At 42.7% G+C, this 27,042-nt stretch overlaps 1 protein-coding gene across 3 annotated transcripts in view; it reads left to right on the plus strand.

Moving 5' to 3' along the window:
- SLC24A2 (solute carrier family 24 member 2) overlaps positions 1-27,042 on the plus strand; it is a gene marked incomplete at both ends in the record, with an annotated part of 267,757 nt that overhangs the window by 222,279 nt on the left and 18,436 nt on the right. For 2 of the 3 annotated variants that reach the window (XM_080708530.1, XM_080708531.1), the window contains one exon: positions 22,568-22,699. In XM_080708530.1, the coding sequence (XP_080564656.1) occupies positions 22,568-22,699 (132 nt within the window). Of the gene's footprint in view, positions 1-22,555; positions 22,700-27,042 lie in introns of all 3 variants that reach the window. The other variant, XM_080708529.1, reaches the window with a different exon arrangement.

Below are 27,042 nucleotides of genomic sequence, written 5' to 3' on the forward strand. Positions count from 1 at the left end.
CTTGGGGATGGCTTCGACACAGGTGTGCAGAGGGCAGCCTCCGCACCATGCCTGCCCATCTGGCTGGCAGAGGGACATCTGTGCCCCAAAGGGGACCTCTTTGCCATAGGAGTTGAGAGTCTCAGCTGACCCTTTTCTGGGCAGAGCAGGGCCCCAGGTCCCAGTGCAGGGAAATGGGGCGGGTGTGCACTCCCAGAGTGTAAGAGCAAGCACGCCTTCAGGGAGCCATCCCCAGGGCTGGCTCCTGCAGGATGACCAGGTGGCGGAGTCCAGATCCACCAGAGGCAAGTCACCAATCCCACCGAGCTTTAGTGTCCTCATCTCTAAAGAGCAGTTGTGTGGCCCCTGCCTCCCTGGGGTTAGCATGAGCACTAAATGAGGCGGTGTACACATGCACTCGGTGCACAGCTAGATGGCGTGTTTTATGTCCATACTTGCCCTTGCCACTTAAACAGCATTAGAAGTTTTCCTTTCCTGAAGGAATTCATCATACATAAAGTGAAAAGGGTTTTGTATATATGCATAATATCTGGTACTCAGGATATAACTAAATCGGCCAACAAGCTTTGTGATAGGTATCTATTGAAGGCCCAATGTAATCACAAAGGTCAAAACCAAAACGTTCCAAGAGCCTGCCAAGGGAAAACTGCCTCTAGCTAAAGAAGGTACAAAAACTCCATAGAAGAGGTAACCTTTGAGCTGGGTACTGATGGAGGAGTAGGAGTTTGTCTCTTTGAGAAGAAAAATAATCAAAATGGCAACAAAGACAAAGAGATGAAACCTTAAGAAAGAAATTTGTGTTTAGTGATTGATGAAAAAGATGATGGAACTGGAGACTAAAACATAAGCTGAGGAGGGAGGGACGATCCACCAGAAAGCATAAATCGGCCTGAGAGCCTTCAGCTGTTCATCCAATCAGAAAATTTGTATTGTTTTTCTGTGTCATCCAGTGTACTTGGACACTTGAATGTGCATATGTTTTAGCAGAGCTGGAGACTGTAAATACAAACCAATATGATTATAGAGGGCACATGGGCCATAAAGAAAACAAGCAGGGTGATGGGAGGGAGGGAGGAGAGGTTCCTGTAGTGTGGGGTTGAGGGAAGGCATCACTAGGAAGTGAGCCAGCCAAGGGCTGGGATGTAGCTTGGTGAGAAAGTGTTTATCCTACATGCATGAGACCAAGGAGGAAGAGGAGGAGGAGGAGGAGGAGAAATGAGCCAAAGGAACAGCACCCATAAAGGCAGAAATGGATCTGGCTTGTTAAAGGAACAAAAATATTACTGTGGCTGGAGAGGCGGGAAGAAAGAGAGGCAGGGAGAAGAAAGGTAGAGGCAGGCAGAGCAGAGGGGCAGGCCTTGGAGACCAGGAGCGGGAAGCTGCCTCCTCTGGACAGGCGGGATGTGACCTGTACTTATAAAAGCTCCCTGGGGCTGCAATGCAGAGCTTGGGTTTGGAGGGAATAGCAACAGTGAAGCAAAGAGGTCGCTGCAGGAGTGGAGGAACGGGCTGATGGCGACATGGACCTGTGCAGTAGATATGAAGGAGACAAAAAGTACATGCAGTGAGAAGAACTCTGTGGGCAGTGCCAAGCGGCGGCACTTCATCCCCTTCCCGGTGGGGAGCTGTAAAGGATGTAAGCAGCTCAGAGGCAGCATCTGATGTTTTATAGGAAGTTGGCTCTTTTAGAATGGTCAAGAAAAGGCCAGAATAGAAAATAACTGGGTAGCAGAGAGGTAAAACCTGTTGGTTCTAGGACTGATATTGTGGCCCATGGACCAAATCTGGTCTTCAGTCCCTGTACGACCCATGAGACAGGAATGGTTTTGACATTTTTAAAATGCTTTTTAAGAAGGAAGCAACAGCAGCATATGTGACAGAGAACATATGGACCTCAGAGCCTGAAATATTTACTGTCTGGCCCTTTAGAGAGAAAAACTGTCCACTCCTAATATAGACCATCTGTAATCCTTGAGGAAAAAAGAGAAAGAGAAAGAAAAATAAGGAAGTTCTTTATGTACTGATTTGGAATGATCTTCTATATATGTTGTTAAGTGAAAAAAGGCACCATGCCAAATTATAGTATTCTATACTATAAGAGAGTATCATATACAATATTGTATATACTAAAAAAGGAGGGAAATAACATGGAAGCATTTTTTTTGGGGGGTGCTATCAAAAAAACTAATCTTAACTTCTTTCAGAATCAAGGAACAGGCTGACAGGCTTTTCAATATGCACCCTCCAGTGACATTTTTATTTTGAGCCAGACAGTGGTATTACCCATGCAAAAAGAACATGGTATCAGTAATAACAATGACAGGTTTAATTAAAACAAAAGCAGTATTCCTTAGTCACTAGAGCAGAGACTCTGGAGATGGACCAAGAGTTCAGATCTGCTCCTTGCCAGCTGTGTGACCTTGGGTGAGTTACCTAGCCTCTCTGCTCCCCATTTTTCCTCTCTGTAAAGCAGATGTAATGACAGCATCCACCCCCAAGCATTGTCGTGAGGACCATTGGCTTCTAGAATGGCTCTTGGCACATAGTTAGCACCGTGTAGGTGTTTGCTGTTATTAGCAGTAATTAGTCAAATCTTTTTTAAATGGCTGTTAAGTGGTCCAGATGACAAGGCTTTGGACCAAGTATTGGTTGTAGAGTAAAGAGCAAGGGCAGATTCGAGAGCTGAGCCAGAAGCAGAAGATTTGATAATGAATTGGCCATCAGAAGTAACCAAGAAGAGGAAGCTATAGATGATGCTGAGGTTTCCAGGCTGGAGAGACTGAGAAACAGGGTGAATCAGGGCAGTGACGCCACAGTCAGAGAAAGAGATTTACAGTCGGAACACTGAGCCCGCCAGCAGCACGGTGCCACAGAAATGACTCAGTGCCTTTTGTTTTGTTAGTCTTATTTCTTCCTGAGTTGAATTTTTATCAAGCTCCGTGATGAATGAGGTGTGCATTTCAACTCTATTAATGGAAATTATGAGCCCCATGCACCACAAGCTCATCGCTGATATTCTTCCGAGAGTTTAGCCGGTCTCGTTAATTAACCTGCTGTTTTAAAAACCCTATTTACAAGTGAGCTAATTTCACATTGACACCTCATCTCTGGAAGGTTTCTCTAGTACAGACTTTACACTGGCAATAAAGAGCATTTTTTAATTATTCTCTGGCAAAGGAAGCCAGCCCCTGTGTGGCAGGGGTTCTGCTTACTTTGGTCGATGGAACCAAGAAATAATTTGGCTTTTTAAATAGCTCAGTGATAATTGTCTTCTCCCAAACTGTGGGCATAATGTTGTTGATTCTGGCACGGAGAAACAGATCCAGGCTGCCACCCAGAGCTTACCGATCATCCCAAATTCTCAATGTTGAGACCTTAGTGAACTTTGCAAGGTGCTTCAAGAAATATGCTGTCCTACCTAGAACCCAGTTTTCCTGCATTTTAATTTTGCCAAACTAGACAGACAGGGAGCATCACTTGACCCACATACACCAAGAGACCATCCCCTTGCTGCATTGAGACACTGGCTAATGGGACACATCAAAATCTTCCAAGTACTGTCTCACCATGAGAGGCGGAGGGGAGTTCTTGGATTCTGAAATCTGAAGATCTAAGTTTTTTAAATCATGTCCTACATTTTTACATATTATGGCTTTTTGTGTGTTGCTGCTCTTTTTATTATTAAATTTCACCTCTAGGATTTCTTTCTGTCCTTAGGGAATTCAGAAATAGTCTCTGCTGCCAGGCATGGTGGCGCACGCCTGTAATCCCCACGCTTGGGAGACAGAGACAGGAGGATCGCACAGGTTCAAAGTCAGCCACGCTGGCTTAAGAGATCCTGTTTCCAAATAAAAAGTATAAAAATAGGTCTCGGAGTGTAGCCCGTGGGTAGAAGGGCTTCCAGGAACCCCAGTACCACCAAAAGAAAAATGGAAAAAAAAATAGTCCCTGCTTCGGTTAAGAGTTACCCAGATGCACCCATGGAAAAACAGATTTATGTAAGAAAATCATTTTAGCCAGCCAGGCACAGTGGCACATACCTGTGATCCCAATGACTCAAGAGGCTGAGGGCAAAGATCAGCCTGGGATTAGCCTGAGCAACTTAGTGAGACTCTGTCTTGAAAAAAAATTAAAAGGCTGGAGGTGTGGCTTAGTGGTAGAGTTCCCCTCAGTAGAGTTTTTAAGATTTACTTTTAAGATTTACTTTCAAGAAATCTCAGGTGCTGACAGAAATGTTCAAGTATTTTGTGGCTAAGTAAAGGACGAGTAGAAGAGAGATGATGGAAGTAATCATAACTTTAAATTTCTCTTTAAAAACAAAATCAAATGAGCTGGGCATGGTGGCACACGCTTGTAATCCCAATACTTGGTTGGCTGAGCCAGGAGGATCACAGGTTCACAGTCAGCCTCAGCAACTCAGTAAGGCCCTATATAACTTAGTGATACCCTGTTTCAAAATAAAAAATTTTATAAAGCTGAAGATATAGCTCAGAGGTAAAGTGCCCCTGGGTTCAATCCCCCCATGTCACAAAAAAAAAGGGGGAAAAAAAGAATTAAATGCTTGAAAATATTGACCTACTATTAAATTTAGATCTCTGAGAGTGGTTTGAAAAAAATGCATCATCATCAAGGTCTGTAGTTTATTATAGATCAGGTTATTTAAAGTTATAGCTATGATTTCAGGGCTCCTATGGAAGATTTCATAATAAATATTGGCCAAAGAATGTTAGATCTCATAGGGATTTTCAAGATTCTGCAAGCAGCGGTACCCACAATCCATATTGTATATTTCCTCCTAAAATGGTACCTTTAAGCCAGGCTTGGTGGCACACGCTTGTAATCCCAGCATTCAGGAGGCTGAGACTGGAGGATCGCAGTTCGCGGACAGCCTCAGCTACTTAGTGAGGCCCCCCGCAACTCAGTGAGACTCGGTTTCAAAAAAAAGAATAAAAAATAGGGGAGGGGGTATAGCTCAGAGGTCGAATGCCCCTGGGTTCCATCCCCAGACCTGCCAAAAAAATAAAATAAAATAAAATAAAATAGTACCTTTATTTAGCAATATTTATGTTCTTAGCAGTGGTGAGGCTTAACACAGGGTTTGGGAAACTAAAACCCTCTTATTATTTAATGAGAAGGTAGCGTCTCTAACTGATGAGGATGTGAAAGTTTAAAAACAGCCAAGAGCTGGAAGGAGAAGGTCCAAAGGTGGAGTAGGTCTCAAGGCAAAAGGGGAGAGAATTCCAGGCACAGCTGAAAAGGAAGGAGAGAGTGTCAAGATGATAGGGGAGGGAGCTCCTGGCAGGGCTGAGCAGGAAGGAATGGATCTCAGGTACAAGGAGAGCAAACTCATGGCAGAGCTAAAGGGAAAGAGAAGATATCAAGGCCAAAGGGAAAGGACTCAAGGTGGGAAGAGAGGGAACTCAAAATGGAGCTGAGCAGGAAGGGGAGGATGTGAAGGCAGAAGGGAGGGCACTCAAGGTGAAGATGAGTAGAATGAGGTGGAGAGCATTTCTTTCTGAGTTCTTGATTACTTGGGCCTGGACTTGGGTAAATAGCTCAGGACTGTTTGGGGGTAATCCTTGTCTCTTGTGTTAGAATAAATATAAGCTGAGGTGATCTGAGAGTGGTAAGTCTGTATCTAAATTTCTTTTGGGATTATTTTTTCTCATTTTTCATAATCTTTTTACCCTATGTATCATAGAGAATTGAGGGAAAGCTTTGTTCAATGCCTATTTGGGAAGTTCAGTCAAAAAGAGGAGAGAGGAATCCCTGAGATCATGAAGTAGTGCCGTTAGGAAGAGCCTCTCAGAAATGTAAATCTCAGGGAACAAAAAATGAAGCTACCAAATCCAGTTATCCTTTAAGGTATGGGGATGTTTTAAGAAGTTCTTCATTTGGGCGTGGTGGCGCACGCTTGTAATCCCAGAGCTTGGAAGGCTGAGACAGGAAGATCAAACAGGTTTGAAGCCAGCCTCAGCTACTGAGTGAGGCTCTCAGCAACTTAGCGAGACCCTGTTTCCAAATAAAGTAGAAAATAGGTCTGGGAGCATAGCTTAGAGGTAGAAAAGCCCCTGGGTTCCACCCCCAGTATCACCAAAAAAAAAAAAAAAAAGTGTGGTTCTGAATTATTTCAAGGTAAAATTGACAGTATTTGCTGGCAAAGTAGAAGGCAATGGATAGAACTAAAGAATATTATGCTAAATGGAATCTGCCAGTCCCAGAAAGCCGAGTCCTTTGTTTTCTCTCATATGTGAAAGCTAGAGAGAAAATAGTAAAAGAGAGGAAGTTCATATTTCATGCCAGTAAAACAGTGGAAGGAGGTTGGAGGAAGGAGGAGAGGAAGGATGAAAGTAGGCTTGAGGATGGAAACAGACCAAATATTATGTTCATATGTGAAAGCCTCACTGGCAGCCTTACTAGCATGTATGTGAAGGGAAGGGGGGGGGTAATGAGATGGGGTTATCAAGAAATATTATGTACATATATAAATGTATTATTTTGAGTCTCACTACAATCTATAATCATATTGCACCAATAAAATTGTTTTTCAATACTGGGGATGGAACCCAGGGGCATTCTTCCTCTGAGCTATACACCAACCCTATTTTTTATACTTTATTTTGAAACAGGGTCTCACTAAGTTGCGGAGTGCCTCACAAAGTTGCTGAGGTTCATTGAGAATTTTCGATCCTCCTGTCTCAGCCTCCCAAGTACTGGGATTATAAGCATGCACCACGCAGCACCAATAAAATCTTTAAAAAGAAATACAAAAAGACAGCCAACAACTGCATTTCCCCTATTTAATGAGATTATTCAAGTTCTTGGAATACCAGTATAGCATAGCAATAGGATGCTGACACCTGAGAATTGGAAGCATTAGTGGAAAATAGGATGTTTATCTCTGTATCTGATCCTATCAGGCACTATCGGGCACTATCAGGCAATTCTGGAGAAGGGAGGCCAAGCCCCACTAGCAAAGCAATAGGGATGTCAAGAGCCTCCATCAAGCTGGGCATGGTGGCACACACCTGTAATTTCAGTGCTTGGGAGGCCTGAAACAGGAGGACCAAGGGTTTGAGGCCAGCGTGCTGTAACTTAGTGAGACTTTGTTTTAAAATAAAATTAAAAAGGGCTGGAGGTATGGGCCAAAGGTAGAACACCTGTAAGTCCAATCTCCAGTACTACTCACACACAGGCACACACACAAAAAAATTCTCCATCAAGTCCCAGACCCATTAGAGTTACAAAAACCAACACAAATTATGGAACAAGCAAAGTTCCATTTCTAGGGCAAATAATATTATTTTCTGTTAATTTATACATATAAATACATATTCTCTGCATACTTTTTTATTTTTGTAAGAAAAAGCCAAGGTTCAGTGCTTCTATCTAATAACCTAGATGCTAGTTATCAACTTTTCAAGATCCACTCAAAGACCTTTTAGCATATTTTTTAAAATGAAATAGATACAGATAAGACTCTTGAATTTCTCCCTAAATTTGAATATTGACAAAGAATTTTATACCTCGTTCGCTGAGAAACTTGCTGTTAATAATATCATTTGTCATTGTACTTTCTGAGGAGCTTGAAGAGGATGTATTCATCATTCACATAAGATACATTAAGAGCTGCCTGCTAATGAGAAAAGGGGGTGGGGACACCATTACCACCCCAGGGGGGAAACACTAACATTAAAACACTATTCCTTTGAATCATTCTAATATGATGGATTACAAGATGGTGAAAGTCATTTTTTAATTTTTTTTAATTCTCCAGTTAGCTTTTCTGTTGACAAATCTTCCTTAGATTGTATCAGCAAGATTTATAAAGCCCAGTGGAAACTATAGAAAAGCCAATTTACAATATCAATCCAGAAAGAAATCCATCTCGTCCATAGGTTATACCTCAGGATCATTTGAGCAAAACGCAAAGTGAGAAAAAGCAATTGCTTTCCACTGGACGGTCCACATGCTATTTTGCATTATTATAAAATGGTTTCTTGGCTTCTTGGGAAGCTCAGGTCTTGACAACTTCATCACTCACAGAGAACTATTTGGAAACGTTGGTTTCAGTTCAGAGTTTTGTACAAGGAGATTAAGTTGTTTTCATGTTGCCATTGCTCAGTGAAGCCTTCTCATTTTGTGTTGAATGTGCTACATTCTTGCTGCTAGAATTATTTTCATCTATATGTTTAAAAAAACATATGATGGTATTATAAGGGGAGTGAGTTATTTCCTACTGCCAGACAGGCAAAAATTTGTCACTTCTCTAAAAATCTGTTTTCTACTTAAATGTTAGCTCTCTTGGTTCAGGATGTCCTCACAGAAGGCGAGACACATGTCTCAGATGGCATTCCTTCCAAAACAAGAGGTTTTGTGACTTACCTCTTTTTTACTTCTTTTGTAATTTTGAGATAAGGGATGGGAACACAAAGGATTAGAACAGAATGCAGAGAGCGAGGGATGTTGGTAGAAAATATGAATGTAAAGACGTTGATAAACTGAGAAAACAAAGATAGATTTTTCTAAGCCTTGAAGAATGGCCTTTGCAGAGGGATGCACACCAAGAGGTCTTGTGTGTATAAATGAATGTGTCGCTTTAACTCTTACTACAATGTATAAGTACCAATAGCATTCTTTTAAAAAAATAAATTATATTAAATGAACACAATGATTTGCTTCAAAGCCAAAATTTCTACTTGCAATTGAAGTCTTTAGCCAGACATTATGGCGCATGCCATAATGTCTCTTAAATAACTCCAGTATTTAAGAGGCTGAGACAGGTGGATCACACGTTAGAGGCCAGCCTCCGCAACTTAGTAAGACCCTATTTCAAAGTTAAAAATGGCTGGGGGTGTAGTAGAGGTATAATGCCCCCGGTTCAATCCCCAATATCAAAAAAGAGAGATCTTTTAAAATGATAAATATGCCTATGACCATTGTATTGGTCTATTCAGGCTGCCATAACAAAATACCATCAACTGGGTAACAACACATCAAACAACCCAAACTTATTTCTTACAGTTCTGGTGATTAGGAGTTCAAGATGGAGTTTTGGCAGATTTTGTCTCTGGGCTCTCTTCTGGCTGCAGATAACCACTTTCTCACTGAGTCTTCCGATGGTCTGTCTTCAGTGCATGCGCAGCTGGGGAGAGGTGAGGAGCTAAACAGAGATAGCATGAGAACAAACAAGTGCTCTAGCATCTCTTAAAGGAGACTAATTCTTTTGGATCGGAGCCCCGCCCTTATGACTTGATTTGACCCCAATTACTTTCTCAGAGGCCTCAGCTCCACAGCAGCCTCCATGGGTGAAGAAGACTTCAACATAACCTCAGTCTCTAACAGTCAGTAAGGACTCAAATATGGCTCTCTAGTTTCCTATCATTTGATCTAACAGTCTTTCTCCTTCAATATTCTCTTTTCATTCAGTTTTCACAGAGAAAAAGCAAATGACGCTTTAACCTTAGACTTACAGCCCTTAGGAGAGCCCTCCCAGAACTCCAAATTTCCTTCAGAAGTGACCCACAGAATATTTTATTTGGCAAGTCCTAAAACTGCAATTTCTGTCCCAAGAATTCATTCTCCACGTATCACTTAGAGATTTTAAGTTCGGATCTTTGGGTCTGTGAGTCCAAAATGATCCATGACCCAGCAAGTGAATATTTTGGTGGGTCAGTCTTTTCTGCAATCCAATTTCAAGCATAATCTTCCTACAGTCATAATAAAGGCTTTTGGCATGTTGACCTCACTAATTGGCCAATACAATTAGGGAACCCTGGAGATGAAAACTACTTACTGTCCCCGAGCCAGCCACTATTCGGGGGGAGAGGGAGAGTTTGCAGGCATTTCCTTTGCACTAAGTGTGGCTCGATGGAAGCTTACAAAGCGGAGGGCACTCAGTGGAGCATTGCCTGGGAGGCTACTTGCCAAATAGTTGTTGATTTCAGAGCCTTTTGCTGTGTTACTGTCTGACTGAGCATCTTCAGTGATTTTACCTTTGAGAATTCCAACTCTACCATTGTTTTTAGCTCCACACAAAACACAGAATCAAGGTGTCACAATATTATGAGTCTTACCATCTGCTTAGAAGCTTTGTTTCTGATAGAAAGTCTACTTAAAGCCTACCTACTGGAATAAAATAGCATTTTCTCCTTAGGGCTGCGGAGTTTTCTCTTTCATCTTATTTACAGAGGCTTTCAATCTATTCCTATTATCTAGGAGAAAAAGAAATTAGATTGTTGATATCACTGCAGTAAACAAATGCCCAATAAATATTGAATGACTGGACAGATGGAGGAAGAAAATCATTGCAGTTTCTGTGCTTATATCAAATAATTGAACTATGGAGTTTACTGCTGGAAATGTCATTGTAGTTCACCTACTCAAACTTCTTTCTCCTAGATGTCTTTCAACAAACTACTTTTCAGAACATTTATTTTTAAAAATAATATCAACTAAAAATTTGTTGAGGGTTTGAGTGTTTAATGTGTGCTAAGTGTTTGTCATGAACTATCTCAGTTAATTTTTGACAATAACAATATTATAAAAGAACATTCTGAAACAGGATTCATATTTAAGACAACCTTGTATCTGGTTTTCTATTTACTAGAAAACCATATGGAAAGTGGAGCTTTGTTGATCCTTTCTCCAATTGTCCCTTTATTCTTTATTAGCTAAGGTTTCCTCCCTCCCTTGGACCTCCACACACTCGTGGTACAGGCACACACACACACACACACACACACACACACACACACACCCTTTCACCAGTTGACAGGACAATCTAACTAAAGAAATTAAATGTGCCACTTTGTCAGGAATATTTTTCAAGTGTCTCAATAATGAGAGAGGAGGAAGAGAAGAGGAAAAGCAGATGCTTCTGTGTCAAAGATGATGCCATTTGTTTGTGGTCATTCTTCCCTTGAGGTCTCCAAACACTGAATTGCAGAGTCTGAAAATAACCCATCTCCTATTTCAGCTCTTGCTAAAGTTATCCCCGGGAAAGCTTAATATTGCAAAGACCTTAATCTATCGTCCACAGTGTCCACCAGATATTCATTCCAGTAGTATCCACAGTTATGGGAACCTAGGGTGACATCAAGCAATAAAGTGCACATAATATCTCAAGCCCTCCTTTTGGCCATACGTGAGCTTGGTTGCCACCTGCTCCTTCAGCAACCTGGGCTAAAGCTCTGCACTTTTTACTTCAGCGCACTTGCAAAAAATCAAGCCATTTTTCTTTTTCTTTCTTTCTTTCTCCCCACCCCCAGCACTGGGGATTAAACCCAGGGAGTAGTCTACCTGCCATATTTTATTTTCTATTTTGAAACAAGGTCCCATTAAGTTATTGAGGTTGGCCTCCAACTTGCAATCCTCCTGTCTCAGCCTCCCAAGTACTGGGATTACAGGCACATGCCATACCACCCTGAATGCATCTGATCTCAGAACAAGTCTTTTTTTTTTTTAACCCATATTTAAGAACCTGTTATTCATTGGTATCTTATCAGTGCCTGAATTTTTTACTTTTATTTATTTTAATTTTTTATTAGTGCATTGTATTCAGACATCTTAATGGAATCAAAAATGGTGGAGACATATATGCACACATCACCCAATTAGCCCTTACCCAATTCTCACCCCACCCCCCCTCCCTCCTTTCCATGCTTGGCTTAGTGATTGCCTTTGGTATATTTTAAGTACATCATGTGCTTTAGAGAATTTCCCTCTTCCCCCCTCACATCCCCTCATTTAGGTCACCTTATTTGATCCTCTAGGATCTCCTTCTTCATCTAGAGTTCTTCCTGTTACCCATTTCTCCCTAGCTTTCATATATTAGAGAAAGCATCCAATTTCTTATTTTTTGTGACTGATTAATCTCACTTAGCATAATGTGCACCTTTGAGATATCACTCAAGGAAGAAAGAGGGCGTCGCAACAGCTCTTCTTGTCCACATCCTCAAATCTGCCCCTCGTGTTTCTTCGGTGGTGCTGTGGATGTTAAATGATGGTGAGAAAAAAGAAAAGAATGCAAGGCTCACATGTTTCTTATCAGCTCTTTATAGAAATGTGGGCCATCCAAGCCATCAAAAATTAGTTTGGAGCTCAAGAAAATCAAGAAAATGCTTGATGTTTGCTATAAGCTAGTTTTTAAAAAATAGGTTGAGCCAGGCATGGTGGCGCACTCTTGTAATCCCTGCACTTGGGAGGCTGAAACAGCAGGATTGCACAGGTTCAAAGCCACCCTCGGCTACTTAGTGAGGCTCTCAGCAACTTAGACCCTGTTTCCAAATAAAATATAAATAGGTCTGGGAGTATAGCCCAGAGGTAGAAAGCCCCGGGGTTCCATCCCCAGTACCACAAAAAAAAAAAAAAATAGGTTGAATTGATCACAAAACAAAGCTGGAAACATGGTATAATTGAGCCGAAAGCACATGCAAGCCTATCTTTTAGGGAGAGCACAGAAAGCAATGTGGAGCTGAAGTCGGGTGTGGTTAAGGCCTGGCCGGGCACTGTGACCTTCCTTCAGTGGGTCCTTCTTAGGGTTCTCATCCATCAAGTGGGACCCATGGTCTTAATGAGGCAGCTCTGAAATTCTGGGCTTCTTCTCCTGCAGCCTAAAACTTGTACTCTAAATGATTGTAGAAGCCTGTGATGGCAGTTTGTCTTTGGTGACCTATTAGTGTCTGTAGGGTGAGTTGAGTGACATGCTCTTGTGCAGGAAGGTGGTCCCACATTCAAGCAAACAAGTTCAGCCTACACTGATGTGGTATTTAAAGGTCTGCTGGGTTTCAGAAGGCAGTGAGGTGCACCAGGTTTTAAAGTAAATGAATTCTATTTTTACATAGATACTTAAGTGCTGGCATTTTATTTTTATCTAGCATCATGCCACACTGAAGGACTCCCCAATGAGAAGAGGAGGTGGCACTCCTCAGTTCTGAAGTGAGGGGGATGGAGAAGTAAGAGCCTCGCTTTTAGCCTGGAATTGATCCCAACCAACTGGGCTTGGGGCAGGTCCAGGCAGTCCTCTGAGGTGGCCCCTATGGCCTGCAGGTGAGACCTGACTACCATTCAATAAGACTGACCTTGAGCATGGCCTGCTTTCAGATGCATCCTGGGTTATTTTTTTCCTTTTAATTCTCTGATAGAAAGATTGCATTAAGCCAGCGTGGTGGTGCACACTTGTAATCTCAGCATTCAGGAGTCTGAGACAGGAGGATTGAGGTTCTCAGCTGGCCTCAGCTACTAAGTGTTGCCCTCTACAACTCAGTGAGACCCTATTTCAAAATAAAAGAATAAGGCTGGGGATGTAGCTTGGAGGTAGAATTCCCTGGGTTTCATCCCTTGTACCGTAAAAAAGAAAAAAGAAAGAGTGCATTAAAGTGGGCTAACCCTCACACTGGAATCATGCATATACAAAAAACAAGAAATTGTGTTGCCTCCAAGAAATAGTTTTCTGTCCTTAGAGGCAAGCTCTGAACTGATTACTCCAGGCCAGACCCCTGAACTGGAGACTGATGTTTATTCTGTGGCAAGGCATCCCAGACCGGACACAAACAGAGGTGCAAAGCTGAATAGATGCTCATTGAAATGGCCAAGGCAGAGAAGGGAGAGCAAGGGAGACAGCTTTATGGCCGAACAGGCTCTACTGAGATGGAACCTGCAAAGGAGAGTCTCAGGGAAAAGATGGAGCCCGTCTCCACTCACAGGCTGAGGGTTTGTATAGGTTAATCAGGAGGGAAATTCAACTTCTGGTGGATAGCTCCTAAAGTGGGAAGGTGGAAGGGGTATACCTGAGGCAAAAAGGGAGATAACAAAAGGTCCTTCACAATCTATGCCTAGCAAGATACCGGGGAGTTCCAGTAAGCGAAATAGGGAGACTCTTCCAGTAAGTGAAAAGCCTTCACAAAATGGGGTTGCTTTTGCTCTAGCCAGCCATCTAACACTCATGATACTAAGCCACTAAAGGACAGACTGCTGCCACCCCGCCCATTCACTAGACCAGTGCAAACAAAACGAGTTTATTGCATCAGAGACCTCCCAGAAGATTCTAACTCCTTCAGGATCTACTTTCTCTTCTGTCTTCTGGTTGTTGTTATTGTACTAGAAATTGCACCTCTAAGCCCTATTTCATTTTTTATTTGGAAACAGGGCCTTGCTAAGTTGCTGAGGCTGGCCTCAAACCTGTGATCCTCCTGTTTCAGCTTCCCAAGCACTGAGGTTACAGGTGTGTGCCACCATGCCTGGCTTTCTGTAAGCATCCTGATCGCTATACCTCCAGATTTCAACCTCCTTTACTGACAAATGAATTCTGACAAAGGACCATGCTTTGTCACTAGTTGCCCTTTAGAAGAGAAGTCTGGCCAGTATGGCGGTGCACATCTGTAATTCCAGTACTTGGGAGGCTGAGACAGGAGGATAGTAGGTTTGAAGACAGCCTCGTCAGATAGTGAGACTCTCATCAACCTGGTGAGACCCTATTTCAAAATAAAATAGGGCTGAGGGTACAGCTCAGAGGTAGAACGCCCCTGTTCAATCCCCAATGCCACACACACAAAAAAAAAAAGAATCTCAAGTCTCTTTCTCTCTCTCCTCCCTCTTCCTCTTCCTCCCCTTCTCCTTCCTTCCCCTCTCCCTTCCTGCCTGTCTTCCTCCCTCCCTCTTTTCAAACTGATAAAGTTACACCAAAATGTGCATCATATCACTAATTGTAGTATTTTACTTAGGTCTTCCCCCACCAGTTTCATAACAATTCAAAGCTACATGCAGAAAAATACATCCGTTGAAAAAGGGGAAAAATTAATAGTGTTGAGAAAAAATACAGCAAAGGATGAGGAAGAAAGGAAAATAGTAAGTCTGGAGTAGGGCATTCGGGACTACTGGCGGAGGCCACAGATGTGCTCTCAACTCCCCAGTGGACACAGCAAAGAAAGAATAGAATCAATTACCTGATTCACAGGATTTCTAAGATGTGGTTATTTTTTTAATGTTTCTCAAATGAGACATGGCTCTCCCTGGTGCTGAGATGTGACAGAGATTTCTCCTTTGAGTCCTCATAAAAAGAATATTGGATCAGTTAAGATATGGTGGCTTTGAAAAATGGCTTCTTATCTCAAGTCAATATAGGCAGCTCAGGACTAGAACCCAGCTCCTTGTTTATTGTTTCTCCATCATGATCCAAGACAGTGGATCACTAACTGGCCAAATATTTCCCTTCCAGCTGGCAGACAGGAGAAAGGAAGGACACATCCCAACCCTTTAAAGATGCATCTCAGAAATTGGAGGGAGGGACACCTCTGATTACACTCCATTGGCCAGACTTAATCATATGGCCACACCTTGACCCAGAGAAGGCTGGAATATAAAGTCTTCCTTCTAGGTGTGTGGGTAGAAGCGGGCTTTCTGTTTGTCAAGCAGAGGGGCAGTATATTTGATTGCTCAGGACACATTTGATTGCTCAGGACACCGTAACAAGCACACACACACACACACACACACACACACACACACAGAGTGCTTCAGCACGAGATTTACTTCCTCACCATCTGGAGGCAGGAAGTCCAAGACCAAGGCGTTGTGTCATGGCCTTCCTCTGAGGCCTCTCTTCTTGGCTCGCAATGGCCTTTTCTTGGCGCGTCCTCTACCTCGCGTGGCCTTTCCTTTGTGCATACACACTGCAGCACCACAGCATCACTGCGTGTCCTAATCTCTTCTGTTAAAGACATCAGTCAGATTGGATTACACCCACCCCAATGGCCTCATTTCAGTTTAACTCCCTCTTTAAGACTCTGTCTCCAAATATAGACACTTTCTGAGGAACTAGGGGTCAGGGCTTCATCATAGGAATTTGGGGAGGAGAAATTCAGTCTATACCAGGCAGGAATCATTATTGGAGAACAATCCAAAGTGACTGCCACATGCCCTGCCGGCATCCCTGTAAGTGGATAAATAATAAATTCTTCGGGTTCACCTGTTTTGTCTTCTCTGTGAAATGCAAGACTCCTTGAAAGCAAGAATTTGGCACACAGCTTTATACCTATATGTGCTCAGTGAAGGCTTACAGAGGGTGGTAGTGACTGCCCAAGGAGTCACAGCCTGAGCAGCAACAGGATTCCTGACTCTCTGCCACCTGCTCTTGCCAGCGTGCCACTCACGTTATGGGCATCTGGAGTCAGGCTTTCCATATGAGAGATTACAGGGCCCTTCAGGGGTCATCACCGGGCCTGGTTTTGCGTAATCCCAGGGCTTCTGCAGGAACCCCCGCAGATAGCATACTATCTGAAGCCCTTGTATCAAAAGCCACTTGAGTTCTTTCTGGATCGCAGCTGCAGCACTCGGGTCTGCTTCATTTTGTTTTCTGTGGACACACTGCTCAAGCTGAAGGAAGTGAGCGTGGGTTGTTGCAAGGTCAAAGCTGGCATGCCACAGCTCCAGGAAAAGTTGGGAAATCATTGCTTGAACCTCAGAGGCCTCTTCCCTGAGGCTGAGACAAATAAACACACTGGCATCCCCAGCCTTGGCAGAGGCAAAGCAGCCCACAGGCTTGAAGCAATGGTATTTCGTCTGCATCTCTAGCCAGCTTGCAAGCTGCCGCCCATTGAGCCAGAGTGAAATTTCACTTAGCAAGAAGACAAGAATTTCTCCTAAAGGGTGCTGGCAGCCTTGCTCCTGGGGCACTGCTGGAGTCCACTTGAAGTTTCTAGGCTCCCGTACCTCTCTGCAGCAGCAGGCCTTGACCCCTGAGAGGCTGTGAAGTCCTCACATGCAGAGCCCTGTTTGCATGGCCTGAGGCACAGTCTCTTCTCCTCCTCCATCTCTACCCTAGCAACAGCCACCTCAAATACAGCATTTGGAAGCTGTACAATACAGCCAATTGTTTGCATTGGACAGTAGCATGTTTAGGGCTTATGCATCTAAACAGACAATTATTTTCTGCTATTGCTAGTGGCACTGCCTGCCTGATGACTTTGGCAGATGGAGAAAATAGTTAATCCGCAGGTTATAAGCAGAAGGGTTATTGATGAAATGTCACCATCTGTTGGTGTCATTAAAATGATATGACTCATAAAGAGTTGCTTTTGTTTTTTTCTCAAAAAAAGGTTAGCATGGAGTTGAAAGAGAAGTTGCTAGATTATGGATAGGAGCAGGGACAGGGAGGGGAGAGAGAGGCTGCCCGGGAAGGCAGCAGAGCTTGATGAATTCATCAGATGATCTTGATGAATCTGCAAGAAAGCGGATCCTCTGCTGGAATAAACCTATCTATCTCTCCATTGAGACAGGATGCCTATTTGGAAGGATGCATACCTCAAGGCCCATGCCCATTACTGGAGCACCTGTAGGGTGTGGGTCATTCATTTAAATTAAATAAGAAAGATCGAATCTGGAAGAGAACAGTTAAAACCCAACTATCACCAGTCGTGGTGGTGCACCCTTGTAATCCCAGCATTTAGGAGGCTGAGACAGGAGGATCGTGGTTCACAAGCACCCTCAGCTACTACTGAATGAGGCCCTTTGCAACTCAGTGAGATCCTGTTTCAAAATAAAGAATTTAAAAAATAGGGCTGGGTGTATAGCTCAGAGGTAGAATGCCCCTGGGTTCCATCCCCAGTACCGCAAAAATAAATAAATAGTTTCCAGGAAAATGGCGACCGAGAAAAGCAGTGTTTACAAGTCCTGCTAACACTTGATTCCTATTGCCACAAAATCAGCACTTTTCATAGCCAGAAAACACTATCAGCAGAGAAATTTAAAAATGTAAACACAAGGGACAGAGAAAAAGAAGACTAGAAGAACAACCAGAGACCAGAAAAGAAACCAGCCCACATTGTGGAGCCGCACCAGTGCCATCTTGCTTCACAGCACCAGGCTGCAGAGAGGAAAGGTAAACAAGGAGCTGAAGTGAGCATCTGCAGATCATTCAGGTGTAATTCAGCAGTTCTTTCAGCACAAAGAATGTCTAAAATTCCCAGTGGCCAACCTCATCACACCTTCCAGGGACTCAGAATGGAGCTCAAAACCAGAAAAGAAATACACCAGCCTCATGGCCAAAGGCGCAGCAGCAGTGCCATATTGCCAGCAGCAGTGGCGAGTTCACCACACCCGCGACAGCTCCAGATCAGCACACACAATAACTGTAAGTGAAATTGCAGCCCCTACAGGAGAAAACCCAGCACTGAACCCCCAGGAACTTATGCAGCTTTGATAATCTCCCTGGGTCTGAGATTTTGCAGCCCAACCCAGTGAAGGAGTAGTGGTGGCAAAGATACCACACCGTAGTTGCAGCTCCCCATGGGAAAAAGCCCAGCCCAGCACCCCCACGGTCTCGCGCATCCTCGATTAACTCCCTGGGTCTGAGACTTTACGATAAAACACAGTAAAGAAGTAGTGGTGGCTGATATTACAACAAACTCGAGATCCAGAGCACCCTAAGTGAAGTCGTGGTGACCTGGGGAAGAAACCAGAGAAGGCACAAACTTCTGAAATAATGGGAAAGATGAACAACAATAAAACAATGAATGCCCACAACCCCATAATATCAGAACCTGATAACACAGAAATTCAAAGATCTCCAGAAGATCAAATCAGGAATATAATTATAAAAATAATACAGGACTTTCTAAAAGAATTTAGAGAGAGTCTAAAAGAAATAAAGGATGCAATCATTGATGTAAAGGCATCAATTCAAACTATAAACAATTGATTAGACCACATGGAGAATAGAATCTCGCTCCTAGAAGATGATCACTCCAAAAACAAATGCATAATTTATAACTTAGAAAAAAAATCAGACAGCAGGAATCTGACATTGAAGAAATATGGGCCCATTTTAAGAGAGCTAACCTAAGAATAATCAGAATAGAGAAGGGGAAATAAGGTGAAACCAAAGGGATCAATAATCTCTTCAAAGAAATAATAGCAGAAATTTTTCCAAACATAGAGCAAGAGGTCGATACACAGGTCCAGAAAACTTACAGAACTCCCTTTAGACAGGATCAGAGAAAATGTCTCCCATGCCACGTAATTGTAAAATGACCAATGTGGAAGCCAAGCAGAGAATCTTAAAGGCAACAAAAACAAAAGGCCAAGTGACATTCAGAGGCAAACCAATTAGAATCACTCCAGACTTCCCAAACCAAGTCATGAAAGCCAGAAGGGCTTGGAGTAACATATTCCAAACTCTGAAAGAAAACAACTTCCAGCCAAAAATTTCCTACCCAACAAAACTATCATTCAAATTAGATGGGGAAATAAGAAGCTTCCATGACAAACAGAAACTGAAGGACTTTATGTCTTCAAAACCAGTGCTAGAGAAAATACTCAAAGAGATTAACTACAAAGAAGAAATAGGTAATACACACCAGAACCAGAGAAACAAGATTTTCCATCCAGCAGACAAGCAAAGAAGAATACACAGTATTTCAAACAGAAATAAAATCTTAACATGTTAGTAATTAAAAGTTATCTCTCAGTAATCACACTAAATGTAAATGGCCTCAATTCCCCAATAAAAAGACCTAAAGTGGCAAAATGGATTAAAAACCAGAATCCATCCATCTGCTGCTTACAAGAAACACACTTTACAAGTAAAAATAGTAACAAACTCAAGATAAAGGGCTAGAGCAAGGTAATTCATGTTAAGTAGCCATCCTAACAAATGTGAAATAGTATTTCACTATAGTTTTTATTTGTATTTCCTTAATGATTAGTTATATTATGATAATGATGAGTGATATTCATGTGTTTACTGGTCATATAAAAATCTTTGGAGATTCATTATCTATTTTAGTCTTTTACCTATTTCTAAATTATATCATTTGCTTTTATTGTTACTAATCTTTAGGGTTTCTATTTGGAATATTAATATACCTTCAGATATAGCATATGGAAATATTTAACCTATTCTATCAGTAACTTTTAATTCTGTTTATATTGTCTTTGGATGTACAATATTTTTCTATTTTTTATGAAGTTTGTTTATTCTTTTGTTGCCTGTGCCTTTGGAATCATATCTAAGAAATCACTGCCAATTTCAATGTTGTGAAGTTTTATGACCCTGGTTTTTTTCTAAAAGTTTATAGTCTTAAGATTAACATTTAGGTCTTTTATCTGTTTTGAGTTAATATTTGTATATGGTGTTAGGTAAGGGCCCAATTTTATTCTTTTTCTGTAGTTATTATTTTTCAACAATATTTCATGAAAAGATTATTATTTCCTTCACCAAATGTTCTTGGAAAGCTTGTCAAAAATAACTTTACCATATATGAAAGAGAAAGAAAACATCAAAGTTAATCAGGAAACCAAGCATGGGAAGGAGGGAGGGGGAGGAAAGGGTTAGGGATTGGTTAGGGGCTGATTGGGTGATGTGTGCATGTATATCTCCACAAGTTTTTTATCCCATTAAGATGAATGACTACAATGCACCAATAAAAATTTATTTAACTAACTAAATAAATAAATAAATAAATAATATTTTTTAAACCCAACTATCCCTTAAACTTTATTAGCCCCTTGACACATAGATTGTTCTTGTAGCCAGCTGATGCCTCGGGAAATGGGAAGCCCATGGGGAATGAGTTTCCCAATCTGCTACATTTCCTGGGAGGATACAGAGATAGTTTAGAGCAGGGACCAGAGCCAGCACTCCCCAGCTGCCATCAGGAACGGGAGCACTTGGGACAGAGTGAAGACAGTAGTGGGTGGAACAGCAGGTGGATTGTGTTAGTGAAGGGATACAGAGTATGAGGCATGTATCAAATTAGGACCAAGGTATACAAATCCTAATTCTTCTTGTTTACCTAATCCTCATAATACTCTTTTTCTTTCTCTCTCTCTCTCTCTCTCTCTCTCTCTCTCTCTCTCTCTCTCTTTCTCTCTCTCTTCCCCCCCCCTCTGTCTCTCTTCCTGGTGGTACTGAGGATGGAACCCAGGGGCATTTTACCTCCAAGTTATACCCCCAGACCTATTTTATTCTTTTATTTGGAAACAGGGTCTCACTAAGTCAAAGATGGTCTCACTAAGTTGCTGTGGCTGCCATGAACCTGCAATCCTCCCGTCTCAGGCTCCCAGGTACTGAGATTACTAGCATGTGCCACCACATCTGGCTATAATATTCTTATATTTACAGTTTGTAGATCCTTTACTGACTGCCAAGGTCACACACCCAAAGCAAAAGAACCTGTAATAACCAGCCTTTTAGAGTATGGCTTCAGATCCCGTTGTTGTTGTTGTTGTTGTTGTTGTTGTTGTTTGTTGTTGTTGATTTTGACTCCCTGAAGAAGATGAAGTATGGGTGATTATGTCAAGCCAAAGCCTTTTGACATTTCCTAGCCTTTACCAAATAAATAAACAAAACACAGCATGCTGCAAACCAGGCCTCACAACCAGCCCTGGCCTCTAGTTAAGTCTTTTGCTGCCACCCCTGGCCCAGCCTGCTCCTCCTGCCATCCCTCTGGGGACCCAGATTGGGGGGGGGGGGTCACTGCTACTGCTTGGAACCTGTGTGAAGCTGGAGGCAAGAGCTGCAGAGGGCAGGAGCTCTCTGAAGCCTGTGTAGGCTTTCTATGGTCTCAAAACGAAGCCTGGGCAGAAAAGTTCCCGTTGATATTTTTAGATCTGATGCTTGATCCTGCTGCTGCACTTTCATTTTTAAACAAGCAGGGAAAGGATTGATTGATGGGGTCTGCACGGCTGTTTTGGAGGCTCTGAGGGCCCATCTGACAGGCTAATGGTCATCCTGCCGGGCCCAGGGCTGCCTTTCGTCTCTTCCAGCTCTGGGACTGTGAAGGCTGCTGGCTGTAGCAGCTGGCAAATCAAACACTGGCCGCGCTGCCAAATCAGAGACTGGGAACTTTAAACTCAGGCTCTGAAGCCCCGTGCAGGTCCACCATCTTGCTTGACTTCTGCCCTCTCTTTCTCTGAGGACCCAGGCATATGCCTGCATCATAAGCCTGTCTGTGGCTGCAAGTAAAATCATTTAGAATTCAACAAGGCTATTAAGCAGGTTAAAAACACATATCCACACAAAAATCATTGCATTTTTTCCTGGGCCCGGGGGAGGGAGCTCAGCCCTCTCGATATTGTCGCTGAATAGTCTCTGCAGCGACTTTTATTTGCCTGCCAAAATCAGTGCTCTAAAAAAGAGATTAGTTTATCAGTGGTTTTTTTCCCTAAGGAGTCTGAATCCATGGCTCTGTCCTCTGCAAGTAGCAAGAGGGGAGGTAGGGGCTTCAGTCTGTTTTGCATACACAGTTTCTCATAAAAAGTTCATAACCTGAAGCGAGAGCCCACATTGCATCATCAGTCGACAGAAGCAAGAAGTGTTCAGGAGAGGAAAGTTCTTAAGGCTCATGACCAGGCGATTTATTGTTTGTCCCTGAGACTCAGACTGTGGCATGTGGGGGTTCTCTTACAAGCTTAAAAAGCTTGTGTGTGGAGTAGCTGGGAACTCAGGGAAAGTCCCAGTGGGGTCTGGAGCTTCCCTCCTGATTTGTGGTCTGGCTGCTGTCACCTGTCTATCACTGTCCTCATTGCCATCTATGCCTTACATTTCCTTCTACAGCAGGCCACCGAGACTGCCGAGGAGGAGGAGGACCAGCCCCTCAGCCTGGCCTGGCCATCCAATGCCCGCAAGCAGCTCACCTTCCTGATTGTCCTCCCCATAGTGTTTCCGCTGTGGATCACCTTACCTGACGTTCGCAAACCTGTAAGTAAAGCATTATTTTTAATTGGTGGCTTGTACCCCATACATTTTAATAGGATACAAGATGGTGAGGCATACATGCACATGCACATTACCCAATTAGCCCTTACCCAGTTCCCACCCCGTTCTCTCCCCCTCCCTCCTTCTCATGTTTGGCTTAGTGATTGACCTTCGTATGTTTGTGAATGTACATCATGTACATTAGGGAATTTCCCTCTTCCCCCCTCTCGTGGACTCAGTTAGGTCACCTTATTTACTCATCTATAGTGTCTCCTTTGTCTAGAGCTCCTCCTATTACCCTTTGCTCCCTAGCTTCTGCATATTAGGGAGAGTGTCTTATTTTCTGTGACTGACTAATCTCACTTTGCATAATGTCCTCCAGGTCCACCCATTTCCCTGTAAATGATTTTTCTTTATGGTTGAGTAGAATTCCATTGTTAACATATCCCATAGTTTTGTAATCCATTCATCTGTTGATGGACATCTTGGCTGGTGCTAGAGTTTGGCAATTGTGAATTGTGCAGCAATGAACATAGATACGCGTGCATTAGTTTAGCAGTTTGGTTTCTTTCTATTGGGTACATACCCGGGAGGAGTATTACTGGATCATATGGTAGGTTCATTCCCATTCTTCTGAGGATCCTCCATACTGTTTTCCAAAGTGGTTTGGAATGGGTTCCTTGTTAAAAAGCATAGTCCTTAATACAGTCTGCTTGTGTTCCTGTTGAGGGGGGAAAGAGAGGTGACAGACACATGTATGTTCTTATAAATGCCTGACATTTCTCTGGACAGACATACAATCAGAGTGATTGTTCAGGTTATCAAAGCTCCATACCCAACCACCCCAGAACCAAGTGGTGGAAAACAGCCACCATGTTCTTCTGCACAGAGAACCCTGGGGTTAGGAACTTGAGCAGGGCACAGTAGCTTGGCTTGGCTTTGTTCCACAGTGTCTGGGGCCTCATCTGGGAAAACTTGAGTGGCTGGGGGTGACTTACTGTTAGAGACTACAGAGCTGGAGGATTCTCCACAAATATTTTCAGCATCAGGGCAGGGATAATTCAAAGGCTGGTTTTAGCTGGGATTGTGTACTGGCATGCCTAAACGTGGCCTCTTCAGGTGACTCGGCTTCCTCATAGCATGGTGGCCTCAGGATAGCCAGAGGTCTTCATAAGAGGTCAGGCCTCCAAGAGTGAGAACTCCAGCGGCTGAGGGCAGAAGCTGCCCAGTTTTGACATCCTGTCTCAGAGTCACTTCTGCTATACTCTATTGGCCAGAGCACTCAGGAGTTTGTCTTGATTAAAGGGGAGGAGAAGAAAGGTCCAGCTAGAATACATGAGTGGCCTGTGGCATGTGATGCTCATGATGAGAAAAGTGTCAAAGAATTTGCAGCTGCATTTTAAAACTACCACGGTGATAGTCTCTGAGAAGGGCAACTAAAGGTCTGGACAGGAGAATAACTCCATTTTCTTTAAAATTTTCTTTTGGCTGTATCCATAAATTGTTCATTTCATTTAAAAAATAATTTAAAGGAATACATACATGTAGGGAAAGTGCCTTGATACCTAATCTACTCCCTCCCATATTATTATTATTATTACCATCATCAGCATTATTATCTACCGTTTTTAGATACTGGGCTCTATCAACACAATACCTCCTACAATCAGCAAAGTACAGTCTAGGTATAGATCAAACAAGAGGCCATCCCCTCCTGGTGTTGTTGAAGTAGGTTCCTGAGTCATTAGTTTTTGCCCTGGAGGTGGAAAAGTTAATGATAAGGAAAGGAGAACCAGCTCTAATCTACTTTCAGTCATGATGTGTCAATCACACACTTGTTCTTCATTCATTAACAGCAAGTTCCTGCCTTACTGTAGTAGCAGATTCTGCACTCAGGGTTGGATGGGTGTCTTAGAGCAAAGGCTGACAAAGTGTTCATCCTTCCTTGAGGCAAAAAGTCAAACTACATTGTGGAATCTGAGGAAACATTTAGGGTAGCAATGAATATATTTTTCATATATATTCAGTAGGAGTACATCTATCTCTGTAAGATATCCTAAATATCTAGAGTAGGAATATATCTATATCTACATGTAGATATAGAGAGAGACAAATCTGGCATGGTAGAAAGGAACTTAGGCACAAAGAAATTAACTTACTCCTGGTCACTTTCCAGAGGATGGAGCCTCTCCTCATATTCTCTGACACCAGAAGGTGGAAATCTGAAAGAAAATATTTCTTAAAAACATGTGGAAGCCGAGTGTGGTGGCGCACACTTATAATCCCAATACTTGAGAGGCTGAGATGATCAGAGGTTCAAAGCCAGCCTCAGCAACTTAGTGAGGCTCTCCGCAACCTAGTGAGACCCTGTTTCCAAATGAGAAATAAAATCCGGCTGAAGTATAGCTTGGAGGTAGAATGTCTGTGGGTTCAATCCCCATTACCAAAAAAAAAAAAAATGGAATGCATTATTTTAGCAATATCCAGAGTAATTTAGTATAAATCTTCAAGAACCTCCTGAGGATCCTACTTTCCCCATTTGGAAAAAAAAAAGCAGAAACAAAAATCCCATCCTATTAACCTGGCCTATAAATAATTCAGCCTGGTGGAGTGCCATGTCTTACCCACTGAACACCTGAAAAGGACCCTGTTGCGGAAGGATTCCCAAAATTAGAGGTTTTTTCAGTAAGGATGCATGTAAAAGGTGTGGCTAAATTAAAGCGATATTTAGATTACTTTATGCATGATACAACCACAAAGCATCTGCTCTGTGCAAAGGCCTGGTTCCTGGATAACCCACAAAGACTGGGTTCATGCAATTTATTTTCCTCTTGCCTTATATCACACTTATATTTCTAAAATATCCCTCCTTTTCCTCCTCTTCCTCTTCCTCTCCTTCCTTCTCCTCCTTCTCTCTTCTCTATCTCTATCTCTATCCCTCTCCTCCCTTCCTCTCTCTCTCCCTTCCTCCCCCACCTCTCCATTTCTATGCTGTTTAGCCCAATGCTTTTGTTTGCCCCAGAGAGAAAAATCAGGGAAACCAACGTTTTAGGTTTTGTTTTGTTTTGTTTTGTTTTTCTAACTTCCCTCAGAAGCTGAGTGTACTGTTGCCCAGAGAAGAGAAAGTGAGTGGCTAGGAGGTTGTCAGCACATAACCACTGAGTCTATCAGGAAGCTGAGCAAGAATGATGCTAATAACTCAAGGCCCTGGCTTTTTGTGGTTTGGGCAAAATTCTTAGAGCAAAGGCTGACGACCAGTTCATCCTTACTTGAGCTGAAAGGTCAAGGAAGCTGTTAGAAAAGATCAAGAGCTCCCAAACAATTCCTGGAAAACAAATCAGACTCAACCTAAGCAATAGTTACTTGGATCATAACAACTGCTCCTGCTGGTGCAAACTGAAGGCTGGCACTGTACGTCACGCTCCCATCTGTGACAGTGTCCATTCGTCCTTCACCATGCACCCAGCCCTTGAGGGCCAGCCCTGCCTCCTGGGCTCAGGCAGTCAATGGAGCTTGCCTTCATTGCTCACCCCCAGGTACCAGCCATAGGATGGACTGTATTTTTTTTCTTTCCTTTTCTGAGTATATTATGTTCCAAGCAGAAATGAGAAGCATGAGGAATATTTGTTTGTTTTAAAACTTCCCCAGCTAATATTTACTAAGCACCTTTTATTTGCTGAGAATGGTATTTGGGCTGTTAGAAAGATGTAAAGACACAGAATTCACAATATCTATCTATCAGGAGCTCTAAGTTTAGTAGAGGAAATAAGGCATCCCTATATATAACTAACTACAAGGCAAGATTACATCACTTTATAATACTAAAGGGAGGTGGACTGGAACCTGGGTCTCCAGACTACCACATTCTACCCCACTGAGTGTGGTGGGTTCTCCCTCACAATCATGAGCCGTGAGACCCTGAGAAAGGCACTTCTCGACTCTGGACCACACTCTTCCTCTACTCTGCGTAAAGGGCTGTAGGATCTCCAGATTCCCTGCCAGCCATGACATTCTGTGATTGAGGACAGCATAAACAGAGAGGTAACCATCAACACAATATTGCAAATTTAGCCCATTTTGTCCCATTATCCCAGGTGTGTAACACCTATACAAATGTAAAATGAACTGGGCATGGTGGCCCAGGCTTAATTGTAATCCCATCATTCGGGAGGCTGAGACTGGAGGATCACAGTTGAGGACAGCCTCAGCTACTTAGTGAGGCCCTCCACAACTTAGTGAGACCCTATGTCAAAATGAAGAATAAAAAATAGGTCAGGGGGTGTAGCTTGGAGGTCGAATGCCCCTGGGTTCCATCTCCAGACCCGCAAAAAAAAAAAGTAAAATGA

The sequence above is a fragment of the Muscardinus avellanarius genome (assembly GCF_963383645.1).
Source record: "Muscardinus avellanarius genome assembly, chromosome: 13".
Lineage (NCBI taxonomy): Eukaryota > Metazoa > Chordata > Mammalia > Rodentia > Gliridae > Muscardinus > Muscardinus avellanarius.